This window comes from Dipodomys merriami, unplaced genomic scaffold (genome assembly GCF_024711535.1).
Source record: "Dipodomys merriami isolate MVZ:Mamm:240054 unplaced genomic scaffold, mDipMer1.0.p SCAF_19, whole genome shotgun sequence".
NCBI classification, from domain to species: Eukaryota; Metazoa; Chordata; class Mammalia; order Rodentia; family Heteromyidae; genus Dipodomys; species Dipodomys merriami.
The window spans coordinates 16,326,981-16,347,188 of NW_027203270.1; the positions used below are offsets into that span (position 1 = coordinate 16,326,981).

General features: G+C 42.8%; 2 protein-coding genes across 12 annotated transcripts in view; one reads left to right on the plus strand and one right to left on the minus strand.

Moving 5' to 3' along the window:
• Srr (serine racemase) lies at positions 1–19,083 on the plus strand. 11 transcript variants are annotated; one of them, XM_070027491.1, is made up of 9 exons: positions 1–56; positions 4,774–4,887; positions 10,565–10,736; positions 13,995–14,121; positions 14,274–14,377; positions 17,283–17,402; positions 17,709–17,783; positions 18,070–18,279; positions 18,874–19,083. In XM_070027491.1, the coding sequence occupies exons 2-9, from the start codon at positions 4,784–4,786 to the stop codon at positions 19,081–19,083; spliced, it is 1,122 nt and encodes a 373-aa protein (XP_069883592.1). In that variant the 5' UTR covers positions 1–56; positions 4,774–4,783. The 11 variants fall into 11 exon arrangements, with proteins under 11 accessions (XP_069883592.1, XP_069883597.1, XP_069883590.1 ...); XM_070027489.1 differs by lacking the exon at positions 1–56 and adding an exon at positions 99–161; XM_070027490.1 differs by lacking the exon at positions 1–56 and adding an exon at positions 114–171.
• Tsr1 (TSR1 ribosome maturation factor) overlaps positions 17,812–20,208 on the minus strand; it is a 16,435-nt gene continuing 14,038 nt past the window's right edge. Inside the window, exons 13-15 of the mRNA XM_070027484.1 lie at positions 19,840–19,980; positions 19,662–19,736; positions 17,812–19,544 (exon numbers count right to left, since the gene is read on the minus strand). Coding sequence (XP_069883585.1) covers positions 19,366–19,544; positions 19,662–19,736; positions 19,840–19,980 — 395 coding nt within the window. The 3' untranslated portion in view covers positions 17,812–19,365. The remainder of the gene's footprint in view (positions 19,545–19,661; positions 19,737–19,839; positions 19,981–20,208) is intronic.

The following is a 20,208-nucleotide window of genomic DNA, read 5'->3' on the forward strand; positions in this document are numbered from 1 at the left end:
CGCCCGCCCTCCACGAACGACGGTGGCCGCACTGGGAGGAAAAGCACTGAACGCAGGTTGACGAAGGGTTGGGCGGGAGAAGAGGGTGCTGCGCGTGCGCAGAGGTGTAGGCGGGGGAAGGTGCGCTGTGCCTGGTGGTGGAAGCGAGCGGCGGGGGCCAGGTGAGGTGAGGTGAGGTGAGATGCGGCGCGGCCCGGGTGGCCTGGCTCGCCAGGCTGGCATTCACGCGAAGGCTGCCTGTGCCGCTGCTATGGTGACCACCCAGCACACTGCTGCTGGTCTGGGGTTCGGGTTGACGGAGACATCTCCTCCCCCACCCCTCCACGCCAGATCTGGCCTCTCCAGTCATTTTAGGCCGGAGTCTTCTGCCGCAGGCCGGGGACTAATGCCCCAGGGTTTTGTTTGGGGACTTCAAAGATCTTGTCAGAGTAATTATTATCATCAACAACCTTTCTTTTGGGGGGGGGGTGGGAGGACGGTACTGGGGCTCGAACTCAGGGCCTGGGCGCTGTCCCAGAGCTTTTGTGCTCAAAGCTAGAGTTCTACCACTTGAGCCTCGGCTCTACTTCCGGCCTTTTTTGGGGGGGCGGGGGGCCAGTGGTCTGTTGGCGGTAGTCTCAAAGCCATTATTGCTCGGACTGGCTTTGAACTGCGTTCCTCAGATCTCAGCCTCCTGAGTAGCTAGGATTACACGCGTTGAGCCACCGGAGCCCAGTGTATCAACTCCATCTTTAAGATCAGGAATCTGAATCTAGGAGAAGTGAATAAGTAAATTGCTCAGCATACATAGTTGGATAGCATCAGGGTCTCAAAGTCTTTTCATGGCTTTTTTTACACCCTTTCCCAGCCCCCAACCTCCTGACTTTAAAATGCTATATTCAGTACGGTTGGCTCTTACAGAAGGAAGAAGCTGTGTGATAATGTTGGCACCACTGTGGATTCTAAAAAAAACAAACAAAAGCCCTTCTCTAGATCTCATGTTATTTTTTTTCCATCTTTGAACTTTTTTTTTTTTTTTTTTTTTTTTTTTTTTGTCGGTCGTGGGGCTTGAACTCTGGGCCTGGGCGCTGTCCCTCAGCTCTTCAGCTCAAGGCAAGCGCTCTACCACTTGAGCTACAGCGCCACTTCCGGTTTTCTGGTGGTTTATTGGAGATAGGAGTCTCACGGTCTCTCCTGCCCGGGCTGGCTTTGAACCGCGATCCTCAGATCTCTGCCTCCTGAGTAGCTAGGATTACAGGCGTGAGCCACCAGCGCCCAGCTTCTTTGAACTTTTTTTTTTTATTTATTTTTGTCGGTCGTGGGGCTTGAACTCTGGGCTTGGGCGCTGTCCCTCAGCTCTTCCGCTCGAGGATAGCGCTCTATCACTTTGAGCTACAGCACCACTTCCGGTTTTCTGGTGATTTATTGGAGATAAGAGTTTCATGGACTTTCCTGCCCGGGCTAGCTTTGAACTGTGATCCTCAGATCTCAGCCTCCTGAGTAGCTAGGATTACAGGCGTGCGCCACCAGTGCCCGACCATCTTTGAACTTTTAATTAGACCAGAAGACTGTTACTTTACCCTTTTTTGATTGAGAACCTCGTAAAAACTATGATGTGGGGAAAGTCCCTCCCCTAAGGCTGTCTTCTTCCAGCTTCACAGAAGGCTTCTAAACCCTCAAATAGTCAACAATTTTTGTTTAGACAATAAATATACAATGAATCATCAGTCCTAAAGAAAGAGAATGATTTCAGTGGCCAGAGCAAATGTACTAATCAAAGCCAGGCATGGTGGTGCACACCAGTGATCCCAGCACACAGGAGGCTGAAGCAGAGGATCATAAGTTCAAGGCCAACTTGGGAAACTTAGTCTCAAAAATATCTAAGGGACTGGGAAGGTGGCTCAATGGTAGAGTGCTTGCCTTTCATGCATGAGGCCCTGGGTTTGATTCCTCAGCACCACATAAGCAGAACAAGCCGGAAGTGCCGCTGTGGCTCAAGTGGTAGAATGCTAGCCTTGAGCTGAAGAGATGAGGGACAGTGCCTAGGTCCAGAGTTCAGGCCCACAACTCACCAAAAAAAAAAAATTTTATATATATATATATATATATATATATATATATATATATATATATATATATATGAAATTTAAAATGGGTGGAGATGTAGGTCAGTGATAAAGTGCTTGTCTGACTTATGCTGAGTTCAGTCCCCAATACTGGAAAAAGAAATTTAATATCAACATATTTAGGTCTGTGTTACACTGAAAGGCTTCTCAGTTTAAAGAATTAAAATACCATTTAAGTATTGGCATGGAACAGTATTCAGATGTATTATGAAATGCTTTTCCTTAAAGTTATTTGCAGAAGAATATGTATAGTATGACTATCTTGTATGTAGAAAAACCTTTTATTGTATATGTAAATATCTATGTAACATCAAAATGATGTGGAAAACATAAAAAAGTGGTTAGTTTTGGGAAAAAGTGAATTTGATGATAGACAATCAAGGTTTTGGATACTGCTGTTTGTTTTACATTTGTAAACAAAAAAAGCAAATTTAGATAATGGGTGAGAGAATAATTCAATTCCTAAAAATAAAAATTATAAACTTTGGTTGGGCATCAGTGGCTCACACCTGTAATCCTAGCTACTTAGGAGGCTGAGATTTGAGGATAATGATTGGAAGCCAGCCCAGGCAAGAAAGCCCATGAGTCTCTTTATCTCCAGTAGTTCAAGCCCTGACCAGCACAGGGGGAAAAAAAGTATGTCACATTTTTGAGTAATAAAATTAGAAATGAAGAGTTACAAATAAGAATTTATAATCAGGGTCTGGGAATGTGGCTTAGTGGTAAGAATTCTTGCCTAGCATGCATGAAGCCCTGGGTTCAATTCCTCAGTACCACATAAACAGAAAAAAATAGAAATGGCACTGTGGCTCAAGTGGTAGAGTACTAGCCTGTAGCAAAAAAAGCTCAGGGACAGTGCCCAGGCCCTGAGTTCAAGCCCCAGGACTGGCAAAAAAAAAAAAAAGGAAAAAGAAAAAGAAATTATCATCATTTGTTTTTTTTTTAACTCAATGGCCAAAAAAAGAGGCATATATCTGTAGTCCAAACCACTGAAGCAGCTGAGACCTCATCTCAGGAAATAAAGACAAAGAGCATGAGATTTACTTAGAAATTAAGACAAAAATATTGCAGGGCTGGGAAGGTGGCTCAGTGGTAGAGCACTTGCTTGCATGCATGAGTCCCTGGGTTCAATTCCTCAGCACCACATAAGCAGAAGGGAAAAAAAGCCAGAAGTGGCGCTGTGGTTCAAGTGGTAGAGCGCTAGCCTTGAGCTGAAGAGCTGAGGGACAGTGCCCAGGCCCAGAGTTCAGGCCCCATGACCGGACCCCCCCCAAAAAAAAATATATCTATATATATTGCAAAACAGAACCCATGATAATTTAATTAAAAGTTGAAGGAAATGTGTAGGCTTCATGCTTTTATTATTTAAAAAATGAAAATAAGCATTCAGCAAAAGTAGGAAAACAGAAAAAAACCAGACATGGTGGCTCACATCTATAATTCTAGCTATCTGTGGGACAGACATTGAGAGGATTTCAGTTTAAGTCTAGCCTGGGCAAAAAGTTCAAGAAACCCTGTTTCATCCAATAAAAAGCTGGGCATAGGGGTTGGGAAGGTGGCTCAGTGGGTAGAGTGCTTGCCTTGCATGCATGAGGCCCTGGGTTTGATTCCTCAGTACCACATAAGCAAAAAGAAAAAAGCCAGAAGTGGTGCTGTGGCTCAAGTGGTAGAGCGCTAGCCTTGAGCTGAAGAGCTGAGGGACAGCGTCCAGGCCCAGAGTTCAGGCCCCACAACCGGACCCAAAAAAAAAAAAAAAAAAAAAAAAGCTGGGCATAATTGTAGATATGTCATCCCAGATACATAAGAAGCAAATAAGAGTATCTCAGTATAGCCAGACCAAGCTAAAGCACAAAATGTTCAAAAAAAAAAAAAAGTAAAACAGGGTCTAGACATGGCTCAAATGTAAGAGTGCCTACCTGGCAAGCACAAAGGCCTGGTTTCAGACCCTAGTACCTACAACCAAAAAGAAAATAATAAGAAAAACGAATGGAATGTTCATAAGTGAAAGCTGTTTTTTTCAGAAATCAATGCTAAGCCAGGCGTTGGTGGCTCACACCTGTAATCCTAGTACTCAAGAGACTGAGATCTGAGGATCGTGGTTCAAAGCCAGCTTGAGCAGGAAAGTCCATGAGACTCTTTATCTCCAATAAACTACTAAAAAGCCAGAAGTGTAGCTGTGGCTCAAGTGGTAGAGCACTAGCCTTAAGTCCAAAAAGCTCAGGGACAGCTGAGGCCCTGAGTTCAAGCCTAAGACTGGCAAGGAAAAAATAAATCAATGCTAAAATAAATATGTGTCTGCCAAGAAATACTTTTTTTAATAATAAATTTTTAAAGGATAGATATAAGCAATTTAAACTTAGCTCATCAAATCTCATTTTCTTCCTTCTTTGCTAGTCTCAAATTTCAATAAAGTAGTTAGGCTTGGTGGTGCTCCAGCACTTGAGAGACTGAGTCAGGATTATGAGTTCTAAGCCAGCCTGTTCTAAATAACAAAACTTGTTTTAAAAAAAGAAAATTGTACTACCACCTAATACAAAACCGAAGAATTACTCTTGATACCATCTCCCCTGCTCCTCCCTACATTGAATTTCCCACTCAAAAGTACATTGTTTTCTTCTTTCTCTTTGCTTCATTCATCATTCCCTCTTTTGCTGTTATTTTCCCTCAGGTGAAGAGAAATGAGACAGTTATACTGTTTTGTTCACAGTCAACAAGCCATTCTTATTTTTATCATTTTGCTTTTCATTTCAATTTCCACTCATGTTCCATCTCCTCCCTTTCGGTGAGTGACTAATGTGTTTGATGTATGTCCATGAATATGTTGTATCTTTAAATAATATATAATGTTTTACGTAAGTATCTGTTTTAAATGTATGTAATTGATAGTATGTTATAGATCTCATTCTGTTACTGATCTGTTACTGATATTTCTGTAAACACTTTACTTGTATTTTTTTAATTAACCTCACACCCTTGGCCACTGGTCCTGGGCCGAAATGGGACAGTCAGAATTTCTTACCCAGAATTTTTTGAACTGAAATTGAGAAAGAAAATCCCTCTCCACTGTGGAAGCCATAAAATGTAAAACACAGAAGCTGTCAGCAGCTACATGCCCTGCCATATGAAACCAGCTGGTCTGCAATGAAAAAGATACCAAGATGCAAAGAGCTGCAGAGGTGAGGAACTGAGAGTCCTGGAAGCTATCCAGTCCCTGGTTCCAGTTGTTCCTGAAACTCCCTATTCTGTGGTTTAACTCTTCCTTGGATTCCATGAGCCAGTAAATCTGGACACCCTCCTCTTTTGTCTAAACTAGTTCAAATTGGACTTCTCTCACTTGCAACCCAGGCCTAACTTATTACAACCTCTATAATACATCTATTTTATGTATGTGTGTGTGAGATAAAAAAAAAAAAATTACCGATTTACCATTTTAAGTGTATGATTCTTTGGGGTTTTTTTTGTTTTTTGTCGGTCGTGGGGCTTGAACTCTGGGCCTGGGCGCTGTCCCTCAGCTCTTCAGCTCAAGGGTAGCACTCTACCACTTGAACCACAGAGCCACTTCCGGTTTTCTGGTGGTTTATTGGAGATAGGAGTCTCTCCTGCCCGGGCTGGCTTTGAACCGCCATCCTCAGATCTCAGCCTCCTGAGTAGCTAGGATTACAGGCGTGAGACACTGGCGCCCGGCAAGCATTTCATCCTTTTGTTAATAGACACCTGGGTTTCTTTTTTTTTTTTTTTTGCTGGTCCTGGGGCCTGACTTAGCCTGGGTGCTGTCCCTCTCAGCTCTTCAGCTCAAGGCTAGCACTCTATCACTTGAGCCACAGCACTACTTCTGGCTTTTTCTGCTTATGTGGTACTGAGGAATCAAACCCAGGGCCTCATGCATACAAGGCAAGCACTCTACCACTGAGCCACCTTCCCAGCCAGACATTCTCTTGGGGCTACCTCCAGGAGTGGAACTGCTGGGTCATATGATAGTTCTATGTCAGATTTTTTTTTTTTTTTTTTTTTGAGAAAGAAGTATAGCATTTACCATAGCTCTACCATTTTATATCCTCACTAAACGTACATAAGGGTTCTAATTTCTCAATATCTTTTCAACTTATTATTTTCTGGGTGGGTTTTTGTTGTTTGTTGTAACTATCTCATGGTATAAGATGATACCTAGGTCTTGTGATTTTGATTTGCATTTCCATAATTTGAACATTTTTCCTGTGTGTGTTAGTCATTTGCGTATCTTCTCTAGAAAAATTTCAAACTCTTACCCATTCCTAAAATTAGGTTTCTGTTTCCAAAATAAATTATTTTTAATTTGCTTATGCCATCTAAGCCTCTTTTATCCTTCATGTTAACCAAAATACAGTCCTGATTTCCTTAAGTACACTCCTTGATTTCATTAGTCTCCTTCCTTTTTTTTTTTTTTTTCTTTGCCGGTCTTGGAGCCTGAACTCTGGGTCTGGGCACTGTCCCTCAGCTGTTCAACTCAAGGCTAGCACTCTACCACTTGAGCCATATTGCCACTTCTGCTAATGTGGTGCTGAGGAATTGAACCCAGGGCCTCATGCATGCAGGCAAGCACTCTATCCACTGAGCCACCTTCCCAGCCCCCAGTCTCCTTCCTTTTCGTTCACCATAACGTAGCTAAACTGATTTTCTAAAAATATAAAATCTAAGGCTTGATGGCACACACTTGTAATCCCAGAGCTCAGGGTGAAGGCAGGAAGATCAAAAGTTCAAAGCCAAGGCTAGGAAGTTGGCTCAATGGTAGAGTACTTGCCTTGCATGCATGATGCCCTGGATTAGATTCCTCAGTACCACATAAGCAGAAAAAGCCGGAAGTGGTGCTGTGGCTCAAGTGGTAGAATTCTAGCCTTAAGATGAAGAGCTGAGGGACAGCACCCAGTCCCAGAGTTAGCCCCCAAGACCAGCAAAAAAAAAAAAAGAATAAAGTATTTTAGGCCAAAAATGGCTTTACCAGCCAGGCGCCAGTGGCTCACACCTGTAATCCTAGCTACTCAGGAGGCTGAGATCTGAGGATCGCGGTTCAAAGCCAGCCCAGGCAGGAAAGACTGTGAGACTCCTATCTCCAATAAACCACTAGAAAACCAGAAGTGGTGCTGTAGCTCAAGTGGTAGAACGCTCGCCTTAAGCTGAAGAGCTGTGCCCAGGCCCAGAGTTCTAGCCGCATGACCAACTTTAAAAAAAAAGTCTACCTACAGTATTGTGTTCTTTTTCAAGGGAAATATTTGAATAAGCGGGGTTGAATTAGTCAATATTCTCTGCTACAAATTCCCATCACTTTGTGTATGATGTGAGTGTGTGTGTGTATCAGTCCTGGGGCTTGAACTCAGGGCTTCTTGCTTTCAGTTTCCATCAGTGATAGCACACTATCACTTGAGCCTAACTTCCACTTGCCAGTCTTGGAGCTGAACTCTGGGTCTGGGCACTGTCCCTCAGCTGTTCAACTCAAGGCTAGCACTCTACCACTTGAGCCATTATTGCCACTTCTGGCTTTTTCTTTTTTTTTTTTTTGGTCGGCCGTGGGGCTTGAACTCTGGGCCTGGGCGCTGTCCCTCAGCTCTTCAGCTCAAGGCGAGCACTCTACCACTTGAGCTACAGCGCCACTTCCGGTTTTCTGGTGGTTTATTGGAGATAGGAGTCTCACGGTCTCTCCGCCCGGGCTGGCTTTGAACCTCGATCCTCAGATCTCAGCCTCCTGAGTAGCTAGGATTACAGGCGTGAGCCACCAGCGCCCGGCACTTCTGGCTTTTTCTGTTTATGTAGTGCTGAGGAATTGAACCCAGGGCATCATGCATGCAGGGCAAACACTCTTACCACTGAGCCACATTCCCAGCCCCATCTTTCGTAATATTAATATGTACAACTTTAAACTAACTTGAAATTTTAAATTGTTCAAATATAATGAAAAGCATACGGTGTGACAAATTTACAGAAACCAATAAGGTCACTGAAAAAGTTTTCAGCTGTTTATAAGGCAAAGACAAATTATTTAAAGCTAGTATAATTATTTTCTTTAAAAGGGTAAGGAAACCAGATGCTGATGGCTCATGCTTATAATCCTACCTCCTCAGGTGGCTGAGATCTGAAGATCATAATTCAAAATTAGCCCAGGCAGAAAAGTCTGTGACACACTTATCTCCAGTAAACTACTCAGAAAAGGCCAGAAGTGATGCTGTGACTCAAGTAGTAGAGAGCTAGCCTTCCTTGAGCAAAAGCAGCTCAGGGACAGTGCCTAGACCCAGAGTTCTAGCCTCAAGTCTGGCACAAAAAAAGGGAGTAAGGAGAGCTAGGATATAGAGCACTTGCCTAGCATTCATGAAGCCCACAGTTCAATTCCTAGCACTACAAAAAATAAAGGAAATAAAAGGTCAGGAGAACTATACTTTCAGTTGAGCCACAGTTACTGGTTCAGATGTCAGTAGGTGACCCAAGATAATTCAATTAAGCGTCACTAAACATGGAAAACAGTAATAGGAGAAGGCTGAGTTCACGGCTGCCAGAGCTACACAGCAAGACCCTACCTCAAAAAAGAAAAGAAAAACTGAATGGGACTAAATGCTTTTATTTTGTTTTTAAGCTGGTAGAGCTCCTCAATTCCCCTGGAGGCTGAAAATAAATACAATAAAAGAGAAACATGAGAATTGAAAACCAAGAAAATCTTGGAGATAATTATTTTAGCCAAGTACATTAAATTGTATCTGAAGCTATGAAACAAATTTAAAGGAAATTCAGTTATGAAACAGCAGAGCCAGGCATTGGTGGTTCATACCTATACCTAATGACCAGGCTGAGATCTGAGGATCCCAGTTCATAGCCAGCCCAGGCAGAAAGTCCATAAAACGTATCTCCAATTAACCAGCTAAAAGCTGGAAGTAGAAGTATGACTCAAGTAATAGAATGCTAGCCTTAGAATAAAAAGCTAAATGAAAGTGCAGCCCTGAGTTCAAATGCCAGTACTGGTACAAAAACAAAAACAAAAGCTGAAGCTAAGTGTTGCTTAATATCCTGAAGTCCATTTCCAGCAATGAAAATGATACTGAGAATTTTTTTTTTTTTTTTTTTTTTGCTATTCCTGGGGCTTGAACTCAGGGGCTGGGCTCTGTCATGAGCTTCTTCTGATATATGGTACTGAGGAATCAAACCCAGGGCTTCATGCATGCTAGGCAAGCACTCTACCACTAAGCCACATTCCCAGCGACTGATACCGAGAATTATACAAAAAGGTTTACTAAATTTAAAAATGTTCATTTTCATGGGAAGACTTTTAATTTTAGGAAGGGTGCTGACACTGGGGCTTGAATTCCAGGCACTGCATGAGACTCGAATGTTGCTCAATATCAATTATTTTAATTTATACATTTTACAGTAAGTTTTGCTAAAGGAATTCACATGGAAGAATTAATCTGTGAGAGAAGCCAATAAAAATTTTGAGTAATCAAGAACTTGTGTGTGAATATGTGTGTGTGTGTGCGTGCATGCATGCACTCGCACATACACACGCCAGTACAGGGGCTTGAACTTAGAAACTCAGTATCTTCCTTGGTTTTACTGCACACAGCTGGTGCTCTATCACTTGAGCCACTGGTTAGAGATAAATTTCTCAGATTTTTCTACCCTGGCTGGCTTCGAATCATGATTCTCCCTCTGATCTCAGCCTCCCTAGTAGCTAGGATTACAAGTATGAGCCACCAGTGCCTGGCTTAGTGGTTGTTTTGAGAAAGCCCCATGACCGACAAAACAAAAAAACTTAGGCCAGGCACAATGATGCATGCCTATAGCCCTAATACCTGGGAGTCTGGAGTACCACTTCCCGGTCTCAGGATAAAACAGGAAGATCCCCTTGAGCCCAGTTTTTTGTTTGTTTTTTGGTCATGAGGCTTGAACTGAGGGTGTGGGCGCTGTCCCTCAGCTCTTCAGCTCAAGGCCAGTGCTCTACTGCTTGAGCCACAGTGCCACTTCCAGTTTTCTAGTGGTTTATTGGAGATAAGAGTCTCTCAGACTTTCCTGCCCAGGCTGGCTTTGAACCATGATCCTCAGATCTCAGCCTCCTAAGTAGCTAGGATTACAGGTATGAGCCACTGGCGCCCGGCAAGCCCAGTTTTGAGCTCAGTCTAGACACATGGTGAGATTGTCTTTCACACAAACAAATAGTAATAAATGTATTACAGCCTATTGTAAACTTAGTTCATCCAAACAGCTTCACAATGACAAAAATGTAAACCAGTGGCAATGACAAGACATGAATGGTATAAGTGGAAGAGTGAGCTTTAGCTTCCAAAAATACCAGAAAATTGTCTTCAAGCCAAGTCCTCCAGTGTACACAAATTTTGGCATTTTAGTATGGGCACAGTTCCACGTAGGTCTATTCTCCTGTGTTATGTATTTTTCAATAAACAGATTATCTCAGACTTGACCTCATTCTTATTCCTGGGTTTCAGAACCATGTGTGCTCAATACTGCATCTCCTTTGATGATGTTCAAAAAGCTCATATCAACATTCAAGATTATATCCACCTCACACCAGTGCTAACAAGCTCAATTTTGAATCAAGTAGCAGGGCGCAATCTTTTCTTCAAATGTGAACTCTTCCAGAAAACTGGATCATTTAAGGTAAAGACCCTTCTTGTTAGTGTATCATGTGTGTTTCCAAACTCCTTCAACATATAAATGTATTTGATGTTCTTGACCACTTAATATGGTAGGTACAATTAAAACCTTTTTTACAGTTGGACAAAAAAGGTTGAAGAAAAAAAATTGTGCTAGTCCTGGTTAACCTAGCATCATAGTGTTGATTAGCCACTTGTTTTGTGCTGGTCTTAGGGCTTAAACACAGGGCCTGGGTGCTGTCTCTGATCTTTTGTGCTCAAGGCTAGCACTTTACCACTTGAGCCACGGCTCCACTTCTTGGCTTTTTAGTGGTTATTTAGAAATAAAATTTTAGGCATGGGCTACCACAGTCCAGCTGATAAGCCACTTGTTTTTTTTTTTTTTGTCAGTTGTGGGGTTTGAACTCTGGGCTTAGGCGCTGTCCCTGCGCCCTTCAGCTCAAAGCAAGCGCTCTACCCCTTGAGCTACACCACTACTTCTGGTTTTCTAGTGGTTTATTAGAGATTAGAGTCTCATGGACTTTCCTGCCCAGGCTGGCTTTGAACCGTGATCCTCAGATCTCAGCCTCCTGAGTAGCTAGGATTACAGGTGTGAGCCACCAGTGCCCAGCAAGCCACTTTACTATGATGTAAAAATTACCCTGATAGCCAGTCACCAATGGCTCACACTTATAATCCCAGCTACTCAGGAGGCTGAGATCTGAGGATCGCGGTTCAAAGCCAGCCCAGGCAGGAAAGACCGTGAGACTCCTATCTCCAATAAACCACCAGAAAACTGGAAGTGGCGCTGTAGCTCAAGTGGTAGAGTGCTCGCCTTGAGCTGAAGAGCTGAGGGACAGCGTCCAGGCCCAGAGTTCAAGCCCCACGACTGACAAAAAAAAAAAATAATAATAATAATAAATTATCCTTATGGGGGAGCTATTTTTGGCAGGAGTGGGCCACCTGACTACACTGCTCATTCTTTTTTTGTTGGTTGTGGGGCCTAACCTCTGGGCCTGGATGCTGTCCCTCAGCTCTTCAGCTCAAGGCTAGCACTCTACCACTTGAGCCACAGTGCCACTTCTGGCTTTTCCTGCTTATGTGGTACTGAGGAATCGAACCCATGGCCTCATGCATGCAAGGCAAGCACTCTACCACTGAGCCACCTTCCCAACCCCTGCCCTGAGTTTTAAGTCCCTGTTCTCCACACACACACATCCTTTCAGTCAGAAAGCTATATTTAGCATTGTTGATGGCAGGTATTATTGCCTATTGTTCTTCAACTGCAAGTACTCACCCTTTCTAGTCACTAGTCTGAAAGCTTGTATGTATGTTTTTGAACCCAGGTCCTTACTCAACTTAAGGCAAACACTTTACCAGTTAAGCCACACACCCAGCCTGCATTTTTTTTTACCCCATTGACTCACCAGTAGTGGGGCTTGAACTCAAGGCCTGTGTGGGTGCTGTATTCAATTTTTGCTGGTACTAGAGTGAACGCAGGGGCCACATGTTTGCTGTTTTCTCCCTACCACTTGAGTTTGCCCCTCCAGCCCAGCATCTTGCTAATTGAATATGGAGTTGTGAGGACTTTTCTGCACAGAATAGCTTCAAACTGTAATCCAATTCTCAACCTCCTGGGTAATAATTGTGAACCAAGATTTTTTTTTTTGGGGGGGGGAGGGTCATTTGTGGGATTTGAACTTTGGGCCTGGGTGCTGTCCTTCAGCTCTTCAGCTCAAGGCTAGCACTTTACCACTTGAGCTACAGCGCCACTTCTGGTTTTCTGGTGGGTGGTTTATTGGAGATAAGAGTCTCATAGCCTTTCCTGCCCGGGCTGGCTTTGAACTATGATCCTCAGATCTCAGACTCCTTAGTAGCTAGAAATACAGACGTGAGCAACTGGTGTCAGGCTCAAGATTTTTTTTTTTCTTTTTTTTGTCGGTCGTGGGGCTTGAACTCTGGGCCTGCTGTCCCTCAGCTCTTCAGCTCAAGGCGAGCGCTCTACCACTTGAGCTACAGCGCCACTTCCGGTTTTCTGGTGGTTTGTTGGAGATAGGAGTCTCACGGTCTCTCCTGCCTGGGCTGGCTTTGAACCTCGATCCTCAGATCTCAGCCTCCTGAGTAGCTAGGATTACAGGCGTGAGCCACCAGCGCCCGGCAGGCTCAAGATTTTTTTAAGTAAAAAGTTCGTAAAGTGAAAAAGTTACACAGGAGGAAAAAGGGTGAGGTGTGACTGTAGTTGAAGTGCTTTGTATGCTTATATAAAAATAAAAGAAGCTGTTGTAAAATTACTCTTAAGAAGTGAATATGTATACAAGAGTGGTAAAGGGGATAAAGTTGATGGCTACATTTTATGAATGAATGAGAATGTCACAATGAAACCCTTTATATAGGTGGGGAGGAAAAAAACTGGGAGAAAATGAAGGAGGATGACACTGTTCAAAAAGAAATATATTCATTACCTAACTTATGTAACTATTATCCCTCTGTATATCAGCTTTACAATAAAAAAAAACCCTTTATACAATGTGTTACACACACACACACATTTGAACTCAAGCCCGAGGTTGGCTTTGAATTGTGATCCTAAGATCTCAGCCTCCTGAGTTGCTAGGATTACATACATGAGCCACAGGTGCCTGGCTGAAAAAATAGTTCTAAGAAAAAATAATTTAGTATAACTTAGCTGTGTGGAGTTTATGAGGTACAAAGTAGTCCATAATATTCCTGACTTATTAGACACTGAAAGCAATTTCGAGTTCTGTAAGCTACACTCATAGTAAATATTCTATATAAATGTGTGTATCTATCTATCTATCTATCTATATGTGTGTGTATTTTTTTGTTGTTGTTGTTGGTTGTGGGGCCTGAACTCTGGGCCTAGGCACTGTCCCTCAGCTCTTCAGCTCAAGGCTAGTGCTCTACCACTTGAGCCACAGAGCCACTTCTGGCTTTTTCTGATTATGTGGTGCTTAGGAATCGAACCCAAAGCCTCATGCATGCAAAGCAAGCACTCTACTACTGAGCCACCTTCCCAGCCCAAATATATAATTTTTTTATCCTTAATACCTCATTTTTACTGTTCTTTTTTGCCTCCAGTACTGATTGATAGTTAACATGCTGTCCAGGTTGGCAGCCTGAGAACAACAGTCATACTGGGTACAATAGATGTAGAGCAGGCTGAGTTTGCTTCTACAACCACCTTTGGATGCTTTTCTCAGAATATACCCCTATTGTTCAATGATACACAACTGTACGTGGATTTACCATCCTTCTTTTCCAGATTCGTGGTGCCCTTAATGCTATCAAAGTCTTAATTTCATCCACTTTAGAGGGGAAGCCCAAGGCTGTTGTTACTCACAGCAGTGGAAACCATGGTCAGGCTCTCACCTACGCTGCCAAACTGGAAGGTACTTGAATTTATTTCTCAGGGTACTGGGTAAGATTATCAGGAGTGGAAAGTATCCCAAATCTTGTGGACAATGTGTCCTCATGAGACTACAGCAAAATGGATATTAACGATTTATCCTAAATTCTGACTTAATTGCTTTTCTCTTCCCAGGGATTCCTGCTTATATTGTGGTGCCCCAAACAGCTCCCAACTGTAAAAAACTGGCAATACAAGCCTATGGAGCCTCTATAGTGTACAGTGAACCTAGTGATGAGGTAAGAAGCAGCGCTCAGTACCACCTTAACAACCTCATTTGACCAACTGGACTGCTCTTCCTACCTTCCTGGATGTTTTCTCTGGATCCTTTATTTCCTCTTCATCTGTTATACTGCCTAAGCTTTTCTCCATTTGTACTTACTCAAATGATGTAATCAGTCTGTTAAAAACATTTTGCTTTTTCTGGTGGCAGTACTAGTGCTTGAACTCAAGGCCTCATGCTCGTTTACCTTTTTCACTCAAAGCTGGCACCCTTCACTTGAGCCACCTTGTTTTCTTTGCTGCTGGTTAACTGAAGATACAAGTCTCTCAGATTTGTCTTACCAGGCTGGCTTCAAACCTTGATCCTCAGGAGGCTGAGTAGCTAGGATTATAGGCATGAACCATCAGTCTCCTGCAACTTTGTACCCTATCTACCCTTAATTTCAGACTTGCATTCAACAGCTACATTCCTACTTGAATGTATTATGAGGCATCTCCAGCACCAAACTCTGTTCTTACTCTCCAGTTATCCCCTTTTCTAGTCTTTCTCAATGCAGAAAATAGCAACACTGATAATTGTTCTAGCAAAAATCTTGGGGGGAAAAAATTGAAAACCCTTTTATAGCCAGCATCAAAATCTGTCCTTTAACAACCTCTACCACACCACCATGATCCAATCAACATCAAGTCTCTCCTAGATTCAGGTAAATTAACTGGTCTCTGCTACTATCTTTATCCCTGTAGTTTCCAGAGCAGGGGCTGGGAAGGTGGCTCAGTGGTAGAGCACTTGCCTTGCATGCATGAGGCCCTAGGTTCAATTCCCCAGCACCACATAAGCAAAAAGAAAAGTTTCCAGAGCAAACAGGGCTATTTAGTTAACTTAGAACTTGTTTCTTCTCACCAACCTAAATTCTTCCATAGTTCCTTACCTTTGGTTTGGAGTTGTTGCTTTGTTGGTTGTGGGGCTTGAACTCTGGGCCTTGGCACTGTCCCTTAGCTCTTCAACTCAAGGCTATCACTCTATCACTTGAGCTACAGCACCACTTCCGGATTTTTCTGTTTATGTAGTGCTGAGGAATTGAACCCAGGGCCTTCCCAACCCCGACTTTTTGTTTGTGTATGCCAGACCTGGTGCTTGAACTCAGGGACTGGGCATTGTCCTTGAACTTCTTTGGCTCAAGGCTAGCCCTCTCCCACTTCAGCCACAGTTCCACTTCCAGCTTTTTGGTGTTTAATTGAAGTCTCACAATTACAGATAAGAGTCTCACAGACTTTCCTGTCTAGGCTGGCTTTGAACTTTGAACCTCAATCTTCAGATCTCAGCCTCCTGAACAGCTAGGCCATCAGTACCTGGCCTAAAATTTTGTCTTTCATTGGTGGGGTTGGAATGTTTAGCCTTGTGGTATACTAAACAATCACTCCAACACTGAGTTACTTGCCCTGCTAACTACAATTATTAGAATCATTAAGATTCTTAGTAAGCAGTTTTGTATTTATATATAAAATAACTAGGAATGTGGCTTAGTTGTAAAGTGTTTGCCTGGCATGCATGAAGCCCTGGGTTCAATTCCTCAGCACCACATAAACAGAAAAAGCTGGAAATGGCACTGTGGCTCAAGTGATAGGAGTGCTAGCCTTGAGCAAAAAGCAGCTCAGGGATTGTGCCCAGGCCATGAGTTCAAGCCCCAGGACTGGAAAAAAAAAAAATCAACGTCTTGAAGTGGCCAATGCTTATTTAATCTCCTAACATTACTCACTAACTTCTTAGCAGGTCCTCAAAGACCACTGCCAACCTTGTCTTTGTACTTAGTACTGTCACTTCCTTGGAATTTTCTTCTATATACCAATAGCACTTATTCAACTGTAATTTTACTTTATCATCAGTACTTGAACAGACTATACATTTACTTATATCTAATTCCTAAGAATATAACTCCTTGCTAGTCTTGGGCATAAAGCAGCTCAGGGACAAAGCCCAGGCCCTGAGTTCAAGCCCCCAGAACCAGCAAAAAAACAAAAACAAAACAAAGAATTTAACTTGGGGGTGGGGGATAGGGATTCTGCTCACTGCTATAATTATCCCCACTGAACAAAATGTGAAAAATAGTTAAGGGTCAGGCCAGGAACCGGTGGCTCATGCCTGTAATCCTAACTACTCAGGAAGCTGAGATCAGAGGATCACGGTTCAAAGCCAGACCAGGCAGGAAAGGCCATGAGACTCTTTTCTCCAATAAACCACTAGAAAACCGGAAGTACCTCTGTGGCTCAAGCAGTAGAGTGCTCACCTTGAGCTGAAGAGCAGGGAAAGCACTCAAGCCCAGAGTTCAAGCCACATGACCGACCAAAAAAAAAAAAAAAAAAAAAAGTTAAGTGTCAATAAGAGTTGAATACTAAATCAAATACCCGAGTACAGTGGCTCATGCCTATAATCCTAGCTACTCAGGCAACTAAGATCTGAGGATCTTTAGCCCAGGCAGAAAAGTCCCGGTGAGACTTATCTCAATTAACTACTCAAAAACTAGAAGTGGAGCTATGGCTCAAGGTGACAGAACGTCAGCCTTGAGCAAAGGAACTTAGGGACAACATCCAGGCCGAAGATCAAGCCCCATGACTTACCTTATACCCCTTAAAAAAAAAAAAAACGGGCTGGGAACGTGGCTCAATGGTAGAGCACTTGCCTTGCATGCTCGAGGCCCTGGGTTCGATTCCTCAGCACCACATAAGAAAAAAGCCGGAAGCGGCGCTGTGGCTCAAGTGGTAGAGTGCTAGCCTTGAGCTGAAGAGCTGAGGGAGAACGCCCAGGACCAGAGTTCAGGCCCCACAACTGGACCCCCCCCCCCCAAAAAAAAAAGCAAACCTAAATTGTTTTGGGGAACTATATTAAATTCAAGTCAAGTAAATTAACTTAATCTGCTGTTTCAGTCTAGGGAAAAGGTTACAAAAAGACTCATGGAAGAAACAGAAGGTATCATGGTACACCCTAACCAGGAGCCTGCAGTGATAGCTGGGCAAGGGACAATTGCTCTGGAAGTGCTAAATCAGGTAACACAACCTAATTAATTTTTCCTGTTTAGCTACTGGTAGTTTGTCCAGAGATTCAGTTATTTTATTTTATTTTATTCTATTTTATTTTTTTTGCCAGTCCTGGGGCTTGAGCTCAGGGCCTGGACACTGTCCCTGAGCTTTTTGCTCAAGCACCACTTCCAGCTCTTTCTGTGTATGTGGTACTGAGGAATCAAACACAGGGCTTCATGCATGCAGGGCAAGCACTCTACCACTAAGCCACATTCCTAGTTATTTTATATATAAATACAAAACTGCTAAGAGACCTTTGTATTTTTACCATAGGTTCCCTTGGTGGATGCACTGGTGGTACCTGTAGGGGGAGGAGGAATGGCTGCTGGAATCGCAATTACAATTAAGGTGAGAAAACAGCTTCTCAAAAACTTCATGCATTAGGAACAGATTTATTTACATCATAGTGCATCATTACCATCATCTCTTTAAATTGTATATGGAAAGCTCCTCTTCGCCTGCCATTGTGATAATCTTACAGCACAAAACAAAAACAACAGAGACTGAGGAACAGCACCCTCAGTCCTTTCCCAGACCCCACTTATCAGCCTACTGCCTACAGCAGTATATACCCTTCCCAGCCAATGGTCCAAGCAGCTACAGGCCAATATCAGACATATATTCCTCTTTCCAGGCTCTGAAACCTAATGTGAAGGTATATGCAGCTGAACCCTTGAACGCAGATGACTGCTATCAGTCCAAACTGAAAGGGGAACTGACCCCCAATCTTCACCCTCCAGAAACCATAGCAGATGGTGTCAAATCCAGTATTGGCTTAAACACCTGGCCCATAATAAGGGACCTTGTGGATGATGTCTTCATTGTCACAGAGGATGAAATTAAGGTGAGCCTCCAATAGGAAAACATAAGTAAGAATAGGGCAACTTCTATGATGAATTGCAATTGACCCACAGGGACTTAGCTAGTTGATTTAATGACCTGTTTTGTGATAAACTTTTCAATAGTAGCAGTTAGTTAAGTTTGAAAGTTTCTATTTGTACATATTAATAAGAAAATTCAGACCAGGAGTCTTCAGGTATAGCTTAAGTGGAAGGGCACTTGCCAAACAAAAGCAAGATCAAACCCCAGTCTCATATACCATACACACGCATAAAAAAAGAGAGAAAAAAAAATTCAGACTGAGTAGTATCCTCATCTGCTTTTAGAATCTATAAACTGGGGCTGGGAAGGTAACCCAGTGGTAGAGTACTTGCCTTGCATGCATGAGGCCCTGGGTTCGATTCATCAGCACCACAAAAAGCAGAAAAAGCCAGAAGTGGCAAGTGGTAGGGTGTTCACCTTGAGCTGAAGAGCCGAGGGACAGCACCCAGGTCCAGGGTTCAGGCCCCACAAATGACAACAAACAAACAAACAAAAAACTACTAGATTCCTCTCCTTTCTCCTCTTGTACTAATCCTTACTCCCTTCTTACCAACAGTTTGCAACCCAGTTGGTATGGGAGAGAATGAAACTCCTCATTGAACCTACTGCTGGTGTTGGAGTAGCTGCTGTGCTTTCTCAGAATTTTCAAACAGTATCTCCGGAAGTAAAGAATATTTGCATTGTGCTCAGTGGTGGAAATGTAGACTTAACCTCCCTAACTTGGGTGAAGGAGGCTGAAAGGCCAACTCCATATCAGTTTGTTTAATTTATGCAAAAGGAAGAGAGAGGACTCAGTGTCTCCAAATACATGAAAAGTTTTCTATCTTTTCCTCTTAATTTTCAGAACCCTAATGAAAAATAGAAATTTCAGTAAGATTTAATAAGCTTTTTGGGTTAACCAATCGAAAATTTTCCATATGTGATACTTCAGGTCAAAATAAATTTTGTAGTGGGGCAGCAGACAAATAGGCCAAAACAGTAGTGACAAACTGCCCGATCACATCCCACAGACTCTTATCAGAGGAATGGTCAGATCCCAGTGAATCCATTATTCTATGTCCACTTCAGGCACTGTTGAAGAAGTCTCACTCTTCACCCAAGATACAGGTTCTGGTACATATGGATCATAAGTCCACTTAGGGAATACCCGTTTATAGAGGTTCATCAATACTGTGTCCTGAGATTTTAGCTTCCCATCAAAACTGCACTTCATGTGACCATGGGTACCTGGAAAGATTATGGCAAATTAGTAAAATTAAAAGTAAAAACTTTAAAATCAGTGTGCACCAATCCCAAGAGTAGCACTGGAGAAATCTATTAGGTCCCCAAATTTCACATTCTTACCTAAAGGTTCCTTGATGTGTCCCCTGCGGCCCCACTTTGTTCTCAGTTCCACTGGTTTAAACCACAGCACATCCTCTTAAGAATGGAAAACATAGAAGACCAAGATGAAACATTTACCCACAAAATGTAAACCCAACCTTCCCATCACAAACAATCCCATCTTCCTTCTTCATGTTACCTCTGTTGAAGAACATATAACGCACTACTGCCAGCTTAGTAAAAATTTTGAAAGGATGACCACTTAGAACAACTCTCTTGATGACTATTCTGTCTGGATCCACCGATAACAGATGTCCTGAGGCAATGAGGCTGTGCATTCCTACAGGGGACAGAAAAGAAGCTGTTCAAGAATCTATAGACCACACTCTCCATTTACTAGTTTAATCCACGGGAAAAAAAGCAATGCACTCTACTATTCCCTCCTGAAACTACAGTAAAGACCACTAAGTGATATTGCCTCAGCCTGTTCCCCAAACCTATCCTAAACACACCACCCACTTTGGTAGCTTAGACTCACTGTGAGTCAGAGACTGATATATTTTGAAAC

Bases quoted from the DNA above. Each gene is read 5' to 3' on its own strand.
- Srr (XM_070027491.1), top strand. From the start codon at position 4,784: ATGAGACAGTTATACTGTTTTGTTCACAGTCAACAAGCCATTCTTATT. The intron at 10,737-13,994 runs GTAAAGACCCTT...CTTCTTTTCCAG, and splicing joins AGAAAACTGGATCATTTAAG to ATTCGTGGTGCCCTTAATGC. The intron at 17,784-18,069 runs GTGAGAAAACAG...TCCTCTTTCCAG, and splicing joins GAATCGCAATTACAATTAAG to GCTCTGAAACCTAATGTGAA.